At 46.5% G+C, this 14,825-nt stretch overlaps 1 protein-coding gene across 6 annotated transcripts in view; it reads left to right on the top strand.

Annotated features, from left to right (window-relative positions):
- POU6F2 (POU class 6 homeobox 2) overlaps window positions 1-14,825 on the top strand; it is a 474,882-nt gene that overhangs the window by 224,281 nt on the left and 235,776 nt on the right. For all 6 annotated transcript variants that reach the window (XM_075271186.1, XM_075271183.1, XM_075271184.1 and 3 more), the window contains exon 3: window positions 11,462-11,553. In XM_075271186.1, the coding sequence (XP_075127287.1) occupies window positions 11,462-11,553 (92 nt within the window). The remainder of the gene's footprint in view (window positions 1-11,461; window positions 11,554-14,825) is intronic.

Below are 14,825 nucleotides of genomic sequence, written 5' to 3'. Positions count from 1 at the left end.
TGGGGTTATAAATACCCTCATTTCTTGCTACTGCCATATAGTGCCAGTTTCTGACTGGGAATTCAAAGAATATATTGGGGTTACGTGCACCCACAATTTTTACTACTGGTATACAGTGCCATTGTCTGACTGGGAATTCAAAGAATATATTGGGGTTATAAATACCCTCATTTCTTGCTACTGCCATATAGTGCCAGTTTCTGACTGGTAATTCAAAGAATATATTGGGGTTACGTGCACCCACAATTTTTACTACTGGTATACAGTGCCATTGTCTGACTGGGAATTCAAAGAGTATATTGGGAATACAAATACCCTCATTTCTTGCTACTGCCATATAGTGCCAGTGTCTGACTGGGAATTCAAAGAATATATTGGGGTTACGTGCACCCACAATTTTTACTACTGGTATACAGTGCCATTGTCTGACTGGGAATTCAAAGAGTATATTGGGAATACAAATACCCTCATTTCTTGCTACTGCCATATAGTGCCAGTTTCTGACTGGGAATTCAAAGAATATATTGGGGTTACGTGCACCCACAATTTTTACTACTGGTATACAGTGCCATTGTCTGACTGGGAATTCAAAGAATATATTGGGGTTATAAATACCCTCATTTCTTGCTACTGCCATATAGTGCCAGTTTCTGACTGGTAATTCAAAGAATATATTGGGGTTACGTGCACCCACAATTTTTACTACTGGTATACAGTGCCATTGTCTGACTGGGAATTCAAAGAATATATTGGGGTTATAAATACCCTCATTTCTTGCTACTGCCATATAGTGCCAGTTTCTGACTGGTAATTCAAAGAATATATTGGGGTTACGTGCACCCACAATTTTTACTACTGGTATACAGTGCCATTGTCTGACTGGGAATTCAAAGAGTATATTGGGAATACAAATACCCTCATTTCTTGCTACTGCCATATAGTGCCAGTGTCTGACTGGGAATTCAAAGAATATATTGGGGTTACGTGCACCCACAATTTTTACTACTGGTATACAGTGCCATTGTCTGACTGGGAATTCAAAGAGTATATTGGGAATACAAATACCCTCATTTCTTGCTACTGCCATATAGTGCCAGTTTCTGACTGGGAATTCAAAGAATATATTGGGGTTACGTGCACCCACAATTTTTACTACTGGTATACAGTGCCATTGTCTGACTGGGAATTCAAAGAATATATTGGGGTTATAAATACCCTCATTTCTTGCTACTGCCATATAGTGCCAGTTTCTGACTGGTAATTCAAAGAATATATTGGGGTTACGTGCACCCACAATTTTTACTACTGGTATACAGTGCCATTGTCTGACTGGGAATTCAAAGAGTATATTGGGAATACAAATACCCTCATTTCTTGCTACTGCCATATAGTGCCAGTGTCTGACTGGTAATTCAAAGAATATATTGGGGTTACGTGCACCCACAATTTTTACTACTGGTATACAGTGCCATTGTCTGACTGGGAATTCAAAGAGTATATTGGGAATACAAATACCCTCATTTCTTGCTACTGCCATATAGTGCCAGTTTCTGACTGGGAATTCAAAGAATATATTGGGGTTACGTGCACCCACAATTTTTACTACTGGTATACAGTGCCATTGTCTGACTGGGAATTCAAAGAGTATATTGGGAATACAAATACCCTCATTTCTTGCTACTGCCATATAGTGCCAGTTTCTGACTGGGAATTCAAAGAATATATTGGGGTTACGTGCACCCACAATTTTTACTACTGGTATACAGTGCCAATTTCTAACTAGGAATTCAAAATGCGCAAGGCTCCCGGAAAGGGACGTGGACGAGGCCGTGGGCGAGGTCGGGGGAATGGTTCTGGGGAGCAAGGTAGCAGTGAAGCCACAGGGCGTCCTGTGCCTACTCCTGTGGGGCAGCAAGCATTGCGCCACTCCACAGTGCCAGGGTTGCTTGCCACATTAACTAAACTGCAGGGTACAAACCTTAGTAGGCCCGAGAACCAGGAACAGGTCTTGCAATGGCTGTCAGAGAACGCTTACAGCACATTGTCCAGCAGCCAGTCAGACTCTGCCTCCTCTCCTCCTATTACCCAACAGTCTTGTCTTCCTTCCTCCCAAAATTCCGAAGCTTTACAGAACAATAACCCAAACTGTCCCTGCTCCCCAGAGCTGTTCTCCGCTCCTTTCATTGTCCCTCAACCTGCCTCTCCACGTCACGATTCCACGAACCTAACAGAGGAGCATCTGTATCCAGATGCTCAAACACTAGAGTCTCCTCCATCTCCGTTCGATTTGGTGGTGGATGACCAGCAACCCACCCTCATCGACGATGATGTGACGCAGTTGCCGTCAGGGCATCCAGTTGACCGGCGCATTGTGTGGGAGGAGGAGATGAGACAGGAGTTGGAAGAGGAAGTGGTGGATGATGAGGACACTGACCCGACCTGGACAGGGGGGATGTCAAGCGGGGAAAGTAGTGTGGATGTTGAGGCAGGTGCAGCACCAAAAAGGGTAGCTAGAGGCAGAGGCAGAGGTCAGCAGCTTAGGCGAAGCCAGGCCACACCCGGAATCTCCCAAGATGTTCCAGTTCGTACCCAGCCCCGAAAAACTCCCACCTCGAGGGCACGTTTCTCGAAGGTGTGGAGTTTTTTCAAGGAATGCGCCGAGGACAGATATAGTGTTGTCTGCACAATTTGCCTCTCGAAATTGATTAGGGGCTCTGAGAAGAGCAACCTGTCCACCACTTCAATGCGCCGTCATTTGGAATCCAAGCACTGGAATCAGTGGCAGGCAGCAACGGCAGGACAAAGGCCGACTGCCGTTCACGCCACTGCCACTGCCTCTGCCTCTGCCTCTGCCACTGCCACTGCTGACTGTGCTGGCGATGCACTCCAGAGGACGAGCCAGGACACCACTTCATCTGCCTCCGCCACTTTGTTGACTTCTACCTCATCCTCCCCTGGTCCTGTCTTATCTCCTTCTCCTGCACCATCAAAGGCACCATCAGGCGTTTCTTTACAACAACCCACCATCTCTCAGACATTGGAGCGGCGGCAGAAATACACTGCTAACCACCCACACGCGCAAGCCTTGAACGCCAACATCGCTAAACTGCTGGCCCAGGAGATGTTGGCGTTCCGGCTTGTTGAAACTCCCGCCTTCCTGGACCTGATGGCAACTGCGGCACCTCGCTATGCCGTCCCTAGCCGTCACTACTTCTCCCGGTGTGCCGTCCCCGCCTTGCACCAGCACGTGTCACTCAACATCAGGCGGGCCCTTAGTTCCGCGCTTTGCACAAAGGTCCACTTGACCACCGACGCGTGGACAAGTGCATGCGGACAGGGACGCTACATTTCACTGACGGCACACTGGGTGAATGTAGTTGAGGCTGGGACTGCTTCCCAAACTGGCCCGGTGTACCTCGTCTCCCCGCCTAACATTCCTGGCAGGGACACGAGAAGAACACCCCCCTCCTCCTCCTCCTCTACCGCCTCCTCCTCCGCCACCGCCTCCTCCTCCGCCACCGCCTCCTCCTCCGCTGTTAGATTGACCCCAGCTACGAGTTGGAAACGTTGCAGCACTGGCGTTGGTAGACGTCAGCAGGCTGTGCTGAAGCTGATCAGCTTGGGGGACAGACAGCACACTGCCTCCGAGGTGAGGGATGCCCTCCTCGATGAGACGGCAATATGGTTTGAGCCGCTGCACCTGGGCCCAGGCATGGTCGTTTGTGATAACGGCCGGAACCTGGTAGCAGCTCTGGAGCTTGCCGGACTCCAACATGTTCCATGCCTGGCCCACGTCTTCAACCTAGTGGTGCAACGTTTCCTAAAGAGCTACCCCAATGTTCCAGAGCTACTGGTGAAAGTGCGGCGCATGTGCGCCCACTTTCGCAAGTCGACAGTAGCCGCTGCTAGCTTAAAATCTCTCCAGCAACGCCTGCATGTGCCACAACACCGGCTTTTGTGCGACGTCCCCACACGCTGGAACTCAACGTTTCAGATGTTGAATAGAGTGGTTGAGCAGCAGAGACCTTTGATGGAATACCAGCTACAAAACCCTAGGGTGCCACAAAGTCAGCTGCCTCAGTTTCACATCCATGAGTGGCCATGGATGAGAGACCTTTGTGACATCCTACGGGTCTTTGAGGAGTCCACAAGGAGGGTGAGCTCTGAGGATGCGATGGTGAGCCTTACAATCCCGCTCTTGTGTGTTCTGAGAGAATCCCTGATTGACATCAGGGATAACTCAGATCACACAGAGGAGTTAGGGATAGCATCCGATCCGTCACAGCTGGAGAGTAGGTCCACACATCTGTCCGCTTCACTGCGTTTAATGGAGGAGGAGGAGGAGGAGGAGGAGGAAGAAGAGTTGTCCGATGATGTGATGGTGATACAGGAGGCTTCCGGGCAACTTCGAATCGTCCCATTGTTGCAGCGCGGATGGGTAGACATGGAGGATGAGGAGGAAATGGAGATTGAACTTTCCGGTGGGGCCAGAGGAGTCATGCCAACTAACACTGTGGCAGACATGGCTGAGTTCATGTTGGGGTGCTTTACAACCGACAAGCGTATTGTCAAAATCATGGAGGACAACCAGTACTGGATCTTTGCTATCCTTGACCCCCGGTATAAAAACAACATCTCGTCTTTTATTCCGGTAGAGGGGAGGGCCAATCGCATCAATGCTTGCCACAGGCAATTGGTGCAGAATATGATGGAGATGTTTCCAGCATGTGACGTTGGCGGCAGGGAGGGCAGTTCCTCCAGTAGGCAACCAAGTTCTCACCGGTCCACACAAACGAGGGGCACACTGTCTAAGGTCTGGGACACCTTGATGGCACCCCCTCGCCAAAGTGCCGCCACGGAGGGTCCTAGTGTCACCAGGCGTGAGAAGTATAGGCGCATGTTGCGGGAATACCTTTCCGACCACAGCCCTGTCCTCTCCGACCCCTCTGCGCCCTACACGTATTGGGTGTCGAAGTTGGACCTGTGGCTTGAACTTGCCCTATATGCCTTGGAGGTGCTGTCCTGTCCTGCCGCCAGCGTCCTATCTGAGAGGGTGTTCAGTGCAGCCGGTGGCATCATCACTGACAAGCGCACCCGTCTGTCAGCTGAGAGTGCCGACCGGCTCACTTTGATAAAAATGAACCACCACTGGGTAGAGCCGTCATTTTTGTGCCCACCTGTGTAAAGCACCCCAACATGAAACTCCATGTCTGTACTCAACCTCTCCAATTCCTCCGCATCCTCATACTCATCCACCATAAGCGTTGCACAATTCTGCTAATACTAGGCTCCCTCCACCCTGATTTCCCCCAACTCTGCTGGTTAGAGGCTCCCTCCACCATGAATTTGCCCAAACTGGGCTGTTTAGAGGCTCCCTCCACCATGAATTGGTCCAAACTGGGGTGGTTAGAGGCTCCCTCCACCATGAATTGGTCCAAACTGGGGTGGTTAGAGGCTCCCTCCACCATTAATTGGTCCAAACTGGGCTGGTTAGAGGCTCCCTCCACAATTAATTGGTCCAAACTGGGCTAATTAGAGGCTCCCTCCACCATGAATTGGTCCAAACTGGGTTTTTTAGAGGCTCCCTCCACCATTAATTGGTCCAAACTGGGCTGGTTAGAGGCTCCCTCCACAATTAATTGGTCCAAACTGGGCTAATTAGAGGCTCCCTCCACCATGAATTGGTCCAAACTGGGTTTTTTAGAGGCTCCCTCCACCATGAATTTGCCCAAACTGGGCTGTTTAGAGGCTCCCTCCACCATGAATTGGTCCAAACTGGGCTGGTTAGAGGCTCCCTCCACCATGAATTTCCCAAAACTTGGCTGTTTAGAGGCTCCCTCCACCATTAATTGGTCCAAACTGGGCTGGTTAGAGGCTCCCTCCACCATTAATTGGTCCAAACTGGGCTGGTTAGAGGCTCCCTCCACCATGAATTTGCCCAAACTGGGCTGTTTAGAGGCTCCCTCCACCATGAATTGGTCCAAACTGGGCTGGTTAGAGGCTCCCTCCACCATGAATTTCCCAAAACTTGGCTGTTTAGAGGCTCCCTCCACCATTAATTGGTCCAAACTGGGCTGGTTAGAGGCTCCCTCCACCATGAATTTGCCCAAACTGGGGTGGTTAGAGGCTCCCTCCACCATTAATTGGTCCAAACTGGGCTGGTTAGAGGCTCCCTCCACAATTAATTGGTCCAAACTGGGCTAATTAGAGGCTCCCTCCACCATGAATTGGTCCAAACTGGGTTTTTTAGAGGCTCCCTCCACCATGAATTTCCCAAAACTTGGCTGTTTAGAGGCTCCCTCCACCATGAATTGGTCCAAACTGGGCTGGTTAGAGGCTCCCTCCACCATGAATTTCCCAAAACTTGGCTGTTTAGAGGCTCCCTCCACCATTAATTGGTCCAAACTGGGCTGGTTAGAGGCTCCCTCCACCATGAATTTGCCCAAACTGGGCTGTTTAGAGGCTCCCTCCACCATGAATTTGCCCAAACTGGGGTGGTTAGAGGCTCCCTCCACCATGAATTGGTCCAAACTGGGCTGGTTAGAGGCTCCCTCCACCATGAATTTGCCCAAACTGGGGTGGTTAGAGGCTCCCTCCACCATTAATTGGTCCAAACTGGGCTGGTTAGAGGCTCCCTCCACCATTAATTTGTCCAAACTGGGCTGGTTAGAGGCTCCCTCCACCATGAATTTGCCCAAACTGGGCTGTTTAGAGGCTCCCTCCACCATGAATTGGTCCAAACTGGGCTGGTTAGAGGCTCCCTCCACCATGAATTTCCCAAAACTTGGCTGTTTAGAGGCTCCCTCCACCATTAATTGGTCCAAACTGGGCTGGTTAGAGGCTCCCTCCACCATGAATTTGCCCAAACTGGGCTGTTTAGAGGCTCCCTCCACCATGAATTTGCCCAAACTGGGCTGTTTAGAGGCTCCCTCCACCATGAATTGGTCCAAACTGGGCTGGTTAGAGGCTCCCTCCACCATGAATTTCCCAAAACTTGGCTGTTTAGAGGCTCCCTCCACCATTAATTGGTCCAAACTGGGGTGGTTAGAGGCTCCCTCCACCATTAATTGGTCCAAACTGGGCTGGTTAGAGGCTCCCTCCACAATTAATTGGTCCAAACTGGGCTAATTAGAGGCTCCCTCCACCATGAATTGGTCCAAACTGGGTTTTTTAGAGGCTCCCTCCACCATGAATTTCCCAAAACTTGGCTGTTTAGAGGCTCCCTCCACCATGAATTGGTCCAAACTGGGCTGGTTAGAGGCTCCCTCCACCATGAATTTCCCAAAACTTGGCTGTTTAGAGGCTCCCTCCACCATTAATTGGTCCAAACTGGGCTGGTTAGAGGCTCCCTCCACCATGAATTTGCCCAAACTGGGCTGTTTAGAGGCTCCCTCCACCATGAATTGGTCCAAACTGGGCTGGTTAGAGGCTCCCTCCACCATGAATTTCCCAAAACTTGGCTGTTTAGAGGCTCCCTCCACCATTAATTGGTCCAAACTGGGCTGGTTAGAGGCTCCCTCCACCATTAATTGGTCCAAACTGGGCTGGTTAGAGGCTCCCTCCACCATGAATTTGCCCAAACTGGGCTGTTTAGAGGCTCCCTCCACCATGAATTGGTCCAAACTGGGCTGGTTAGAGGCTCCCTCCACCATGAATTTCCCAAAACTTGGCTGTTTAGAGGCTCCCTCCACCATTAATTGGTCCAAACTGGGCTGGTTAGAGGCTCCCTCCACCATGAATTTGCCCAAACTGGGGTGGTTAGAGGCTCCCTCCACCATTAATTGGTCCAAACTGGGCTGGTTAGAGGCTCCCTCCACAATTAATTGGTCCAAACTGGGCTAATTAGAGGCTCCCTCCACCATGAATTGGTCCAAACTGGGTTTTTTAGAGGCTCCCTCCACCATGAATTTGCCCAAACTGGGCTGTTTAGAGGCTCCCTCCACCATGAATTGGTCCAAACTGGGCTGGTTAGAGGCTCCCTCCACCATGAATTTCCCAAAACTTGGCTGTTTAGAGGCTCCCTCCACCATTAATTGGTCCAAACTGGGCTGGTTAGAGGCTCCCTCCACCATGAATTTGCCCAAACTGGGCTGGTTAGAGGCTCCCTCCACCATGAATTTCCCAAAACTTGGCTGTTTAGAGGCTCCCTCCACCATTAATTGGTCCAAACTGGGCTGGTTAGAGGCTCCCTCCACCATGAATTTGCCCAAACTGGGGTGGTTAGAGGCTCCCTCCACCATTAATTGGTCCAAACTGGGCTGGTTAGAGGCTCCCTCCACAATTAATTGGTCCAAACTGGGCTAATTAGAGGCTCCCTCCACCATGAATTGGTCCAAACTGGGTTTTTTAGAGGCTCCCTCCACCATGAATTTGCCCAAACTGGGCTGTTTAGAGGCTCCCTCCACCATGAATTGGTCCAAACTGGGCTGGTTAGAGGCTCCCTCCACCATGAATTTCCCAAAACTTGGCTGTTTAGAGGCTCCCTCCACCATTAATTGGTCCAAACTGGGCTGGTTAGAGGCTCCCTCCACCATTAATTGGTCCAAACTGGGCTGGTTAGAGGCTCCCTCCACCATTAATTGGTCCAAACTGGGCTGGTTAGAGGCTCCCTCCACCATTAATTGGTCCAAACTGGGCTGTTTAGAGGCTCCCTCCACCATTAATTGGTCCAAACTGGGCTGGTTAGAGGCTCCCTCCACCATGAATTTGCCCAAACTGGGCTGTTTAGAGGCTCCCTCCACCATGAATTGGTCCAAACTGGGGTGGTTAGAGGCTCCCTCCACCATTAATTGGTCCAAACTGGGCTGGTTAGAGGCTCCCTCCACCATTAATTGGTCCAAACTGGGCTGGTTAGAGGCTCCCTCCACCATGAATTTGCCCAAACTGGGCTGGTTAGAGGCTCCCTCCACCATGAATTGGTCCAAACTGGGTTTTTTAGAGGCTCCCTCCACCATGAATTTGCCCAAACTGGGCTGGTTAGAGGCTCCCTCCACCATGAATTGGTCCAAACTGGGGTTTTTAGAGGCTCCCTCCACCATGAATTTGCCCAAACTCTGCTGGTTAGAGGCTCAATCCACCCTGATTTTCAAAACAAATGTTGGTGCCAACCTCAACTTACTACAAGGGCCAAATTCACTGCTGGTGACAAGCTCTCCTCACTGCAAGTGCCAAATACACATGTTTCAAGGTGTTTTCCTACTGTCAGAGAGGTGGTATTGAGTGTGTAAAGTGTGTAGTTGTTAGGCTGTGATGTTGGGGTAATAGAGGGTCTTTGGTGTGTTAGATGCCCCCAGACATGCTTCCCCTGCTGTCCCAGTGTCATTCCAGAGGTGTTGGCATCATTTCCTGGGGTGTCATAGTGGACTTGGTGACCCTCCAGACACGGATTTGGGTTTCCCCCTTAACGAGTATCTGTTCCCCATAGACTATAATGGGGTTCGAAACCCGTTCGAACACACGAACATTGAGCGGCTGTTCGAATCGAATTTCGAACCTCGAACATTTTAGTGTTCGCTCATCTCTAGTAAGGACGTCTTTACTGTATCTCATGCTAGAAAACTATGCAAACGTTTTAGACAGGTCTGGAAAAATGTTGCACAGTATGAATGCTTTCTAAAATAGAAGTGTCAATAGTTTATTTTTAAGTTAAGTGAATGAACAAAAGAGAAATCTAAATCAAATTAATATTTGATATGACCATCCTTTAGAGGAGGCGTCCAGGAGGTAATGATATGACCCCTATACAGTAGAGTCTTTATCTTTATATCATCCAGTCTGTCTAGGATAACATGGAGGTACAGAAGATCTATGCTTAGTTCTCCAATATGTTTGGACCAACCTTCCTGCTGAGTTCTTTCAAAATCTGTGTGAAAGTGTACCTAGAAGAATTGATGCTATTTTCAAGGCAAAAATATCAATTTAATTTGATTTCCCTTTTGTTCGTTCACTTATTGTTTTGTTGATTTGCCACCTCTACGTTCATCCACTCCAGAAAATGTAGATGGGTTCATAAATTCCCTGAGTTTTTGTTAAAAGGAATATAGTCACTTAAAGGGGTTGGCCTAGAATTTCTGAAATCTCATTGGTGAGCGCCAATAGACAGCCCTCGCTTGCATCAGCTGTTCAAGGTCACTTCAAATGCCCTTAAGCAGGGATCTAGAAAGAGATAACTCCAGCCCCTGTATAGTGGCTGGGAGCCTGTACAGCAGCTCAGCCCTCATATATTAAGGCCTATAAATAAAATTCCTGGACAACCCTATTGATTTCAACAAGTCTACACACAGACACAGAGACGTAATCTCAGGGGTACAGTAGTCCCTCAAAAAGATATCACCTATCCACTGAATAGGTGATAAATGCGAGATTGGGGGGTGTTCAACTACTTATGTGTGAGTATGACCATGTCCTGCAGCAAGACCTCTGCCTGGAGGATTTAGATGGAGAGGCAGTCATGCAGAAATGCATATACAGTTTTATGGGACTATCTTGTCTTCCAATACATGGGGTATCCAGATATGCAAGACCCCATTCTGTTAATTTATTAGGGTCCCAGGGTCTGACCCCCATGGATTTAGCAGTTTTATTATATTCAGTGCTTAGTTAATAACTCAATACTACTAGAATAAGCCTGTAAAACTAGCTATTAGTGTCGCTCCCAGCAAAGAGACCCTCACCAATGAAATCTACAGATATACCCACTCTTAATGTGTAAATGTAAACGTCTCATGTTAAACAGAATAGTAATTTATCTTAATTTATCTTATAAGCAGCAATAACTCATCTGGTGCAGTTCAGACTAAATTTAATATTGGAAATTATATATATGGTTTTGTTTTTGTTTTGTTTTTTTGTTTTTCTTTAAGACCCTGGTTTACATTATAGGAAATAAGTCACTTTTATGTTTTTGATGGTTAAAATATTAAAATAATTTGCAATCCGTTATATCAGTTATACATGTGGAGCTCGAGAAAGGGACGGATTTAATTGATATACAGAGAATTTATTATTCATGTACCTTTTTTTTCACACATTCAATAGAAAGCAAATCTGGTGTTGTATATCAGTAGTGAAAGGCAATCCTGCTCCTGGTGTTCTTTTATTTGAAGCATGTTTAAGAATTACACTAGCTTTCGCTCATTGGAGCATGAAAAGAAATTACACTACACAGTCACGCTGGGAAGTCATGTATGTAAATTGATGGATAATGTGACCCACATTAGCCTTACTGATGATAGGTTCAGTTTCTGTGCTGTCAGATTGTTGTATCTCTCTGAATGAGACGACTGCTGCGAATGAGCCTTAGCATAATTTATGCAGCTGATAAGTGATTTGAGCTCTCGGGTTATTGATAAACCATTTAAGCATATCATTTTCAGCCTGATGCTCGGTGACATCACAAGTGAAATGTAATGTGCTGATCTCTGCTTCCCATAATAAGACACACGTTCTCTTTACATTGTAGGGGCCAGAGGCAACTCCGTGCCGCCTGAGTCGGGGACAAACGATCCTCATCACCCAAGCCAGTCTCATCCAGGATTCTCGGTTGGGCCTCAGGTAATAATGAAACCTTTAAAAATATAGCAATTCTAGAATTATGTTATACAAATTTCTAATGTTTTGTGCTTATTTAGGAATTTTTAGAATTTTTTTTCGGAATTGTTTTACTGCTGATAATTTAGGATGTCAGTTCAAATTTATAATCTGATTTTTGCTGAAGATGATGGATTATTATTCTATGTAGTGTTTAACTAAGTAAGTAGAAAAGATAGCTCATGTCACCAGGTAGACCCTTTCATATAGGGGGTATGTAAGATCAGAGTAGGTGTGTTTGTATGTGTGTGGTGGGCATTAGCATGTATATATTGTCTAGTTTATTATCACCCATTTCAGTTTATAAAGAGGCTAACTTTACTGGCAGAAAGTCAATCTTATGTTATGTCATATACTGTTCTGGATGAACACTGTAGGGATTGTAGGGTTATAGGTTGGACTTGATGGACTGATGTCTTTATCCAACCTCATCTACTATGTAACTATGTAACTATATATGTATCTCCAGATGTGAAAACCACCAGAACCAATTATACAGTGTGACTTATAGGCCTTTTTATCATGGTTTAATGCTTCTTTAATTGCTACTTGTACAACTGAGTAGATCACAATATTTTCACAATATAAAGTAGAAATTTCCGAAAGAAGTCATTTTCAGCTAAACTTCTAAATTCAAGACGTATAAATTGGAAATGTTGAAGACATGTGTCACAACGCTTTTTCTGCATTAAATATGGAAAAGCAGCTTGTTAGACAAAATAGCTCCCTGTGGAGAAGATTTCTCTGTTAGATAAGTAGCTAAAGCTTATTTTTCCAGCTTGTGTTTAACTGTTTAAAGATGATTTTACAATGGATTTCTCTATTGCTAGATTTTACGTGGATGTTCACACACTAACGTAACAGTGATGCTAAAAGTTATACCACGATGGCTCCACAAAGCGATAAACTCAAAGGGAATGGGCCACTATAGACACTTGTTCCCTATTCACAGGACAGAGGGTAAGTGCCAGACCTCTGGGAGTCCCACTGTTGGGACCCCCACTGATCTTCTGAATTAGGATCCTGTAGCTCTCTACATGAATGGGTTAAGAGACATTCATGGCTGCTGTGATCTATTCAAGTCTATGGGCAGACCAGAGATAACTGACAGCTATTACTTGGCTGTCTCTAGCAGTGTCCCGGACTAGAATAGAGTGCAATAGACATGCTTGTGTGGTGTTTCATTCACGTAGAAAGTTACAAAACCCTTATTCTGACGATCGGTTGTCTGAGAGTTTGGACTACCGCTGATCTGGCACGTATCGCCTAGCCTGTGGAAGTGTCAATAGTGGTATAAAGGAATCAAAGGTGTGTTATTACAGGATAACAAATGATTTATATACTCTCCATTTATATACTCTTGGCAGAGGTAGTTAACAAGTACTGAAGTCAACAGAAGCAGGAACCTCATAATAAAACATATTCTAAGATTGCTAATAAAACCATTTTTGTTATTCGCACTGGTGTTTTTTTCTTCTCTGCTGGGATCATCTCCACGCTCTGCTACAGTTTTGTAGCCAGTAACTAAAGACCCTCACAGATCCTTTATAAGCACATTCTTTTAAGATCTTTTAAGCTTTATGGATCTCTCAGAAGCTAAAGTGTTAGTACAGAGCCTCACTTTGTTAGACAGTAAGGACTAGGTATTTTTGAACAAGGACAACTATATCAGCTGGTTGAATGGCTAGACTTGAACAGACGAGTAAAGAGAAAAAAAAATTCTCACGGACCTTTAGCCTGTGAAAATAGCTCCATTCACTATAATGGGTCAGTTTTCTGTTTGTGTGCTGTCCATTAGCCTATGTATAAATCTGTTTTGGGGGCTCCATCAGGAACCATTTGAACAAGATTATTTTACTGAAAGAGTAGTTGAGCCTTAGAACAAACTACCAGTGGATGAAATTGGGAAATCTACAGTAAGTGAATGTCTGCATGCCTGGAATAAATACATATCCATCCCAGTTTAATGTTAATAATATAAAGAACAGACTATATAGACTATGCGGCCTTTTCCCCCTGACAATCTAATATGTTTTTATGAATAGATTGTCAGCTGTGTGGTTTATCACTGTTTCTCTCTTGTTGGTTCTGCCCAACTTTTACTTTAGAGGCTCCACAATAGGCCGTATTCAATGTTTGTGGCCTCCATAAATGTTAACTGGAGGTGTCAAGAAATAAAGAGGCATTTCAGTTTCTTAACATTTCTCCCACTTTGTTCTCTTGACTGGCAGGGCCTCAATGTTTTTCCCTATAATTAGATATTGATGGGAGTTTTTAGTGATACAGTGATACTTAAGTAATGATAGCATATCACAATGAAAAAAATGAAAATGGATATAGGCTGCCTTCTTTTGAAAGTTAGAAGTGTTGTCTAGTGGGCAGTGGTGAACCTAGCCTTTCTGCTGCCTGAGGCGAATGACAGAAAGGCGCCCTCCTGCCGGACTGAATACCGCGTGGGGGGGGGGGGGCTGTAACATTACAGTGAATACAGTGGTACAGTAGTGCATAACATTTTGTGGTGACTTACCAGAGACGTCCCTCACTAATCGCCATGACCACTTCTTCCAGCATGTGATTTGTCTCTGTAAAGTTTGAAACACAGACATCTTTGCCTCCTCACTTCTCCAGGCACCTGACCCATATTGTCCTCACCTACACAAAGCCCCTTAAAGAGGACCTTTCATGAGTTGGGGCACATGCGGTTTTATATACCGCTGGAAGGCCGACAGTGTGCTGAATTAAGCGCACTGTCGGCTTTCACGATCTGTGCCCCCAGTAAAGAGCTATCGGTTCCGGTACCGTAGCTCTTCACAGTCAGAAGGGCGTGTCTCACAGTCAGTCAGGAACGTCCTTCCTCACAGGAGCGCCTATAGCGCTGTACTGTGAGAGGGGGGAGGAACACCCCCCCAGTACTATCAGGAGGGGAGGGAGGTGTTCCTCCCCCCTCTCACAGTACAGCGCTATAGGCTCTGCTGTGAGGAAGGACATTCCTGACTGACTGTGAGAAACGCCCTTCTGACTGTGAAGAGCTACGGTACCGGGACCGATAGCTCTTCACTGGGGGCACAGAATGGGAAAGCCGACAGTGCGCTGAATTCAGTGCACTGTCGGCTTTCCAGCTATATATAAAACCGCATGTGCCCCAACTCATGAAAGGTCCCCTTTAAATAGTGCCCCATATTAATAATACCCCCCTTATATTAATAATGCCCCTAACAGTCCCTATATAATCCCCC

Source organism: Leptodactylus fuscus, chromosome 4, assembly GCF_031893055.1.
Source record: "Leptodactylus fuscus isolate aLepFus1 chromosome 4, aLepFus1.hap2, whole genome shotgun sequence".
In the NCBI taxonomy this organism is placed as follows: domain Eukaryota; kingdom Metazoa; phylum Chordata; class Amphibia; order Anura; family Leptodactylidae; genus Leptodactylus; species Leptodactylus fuscus.
Note: the sequence above shows the minus strand (reverse complement) of the source record. Positions and strands in the feature narration are given on the sequence as shown.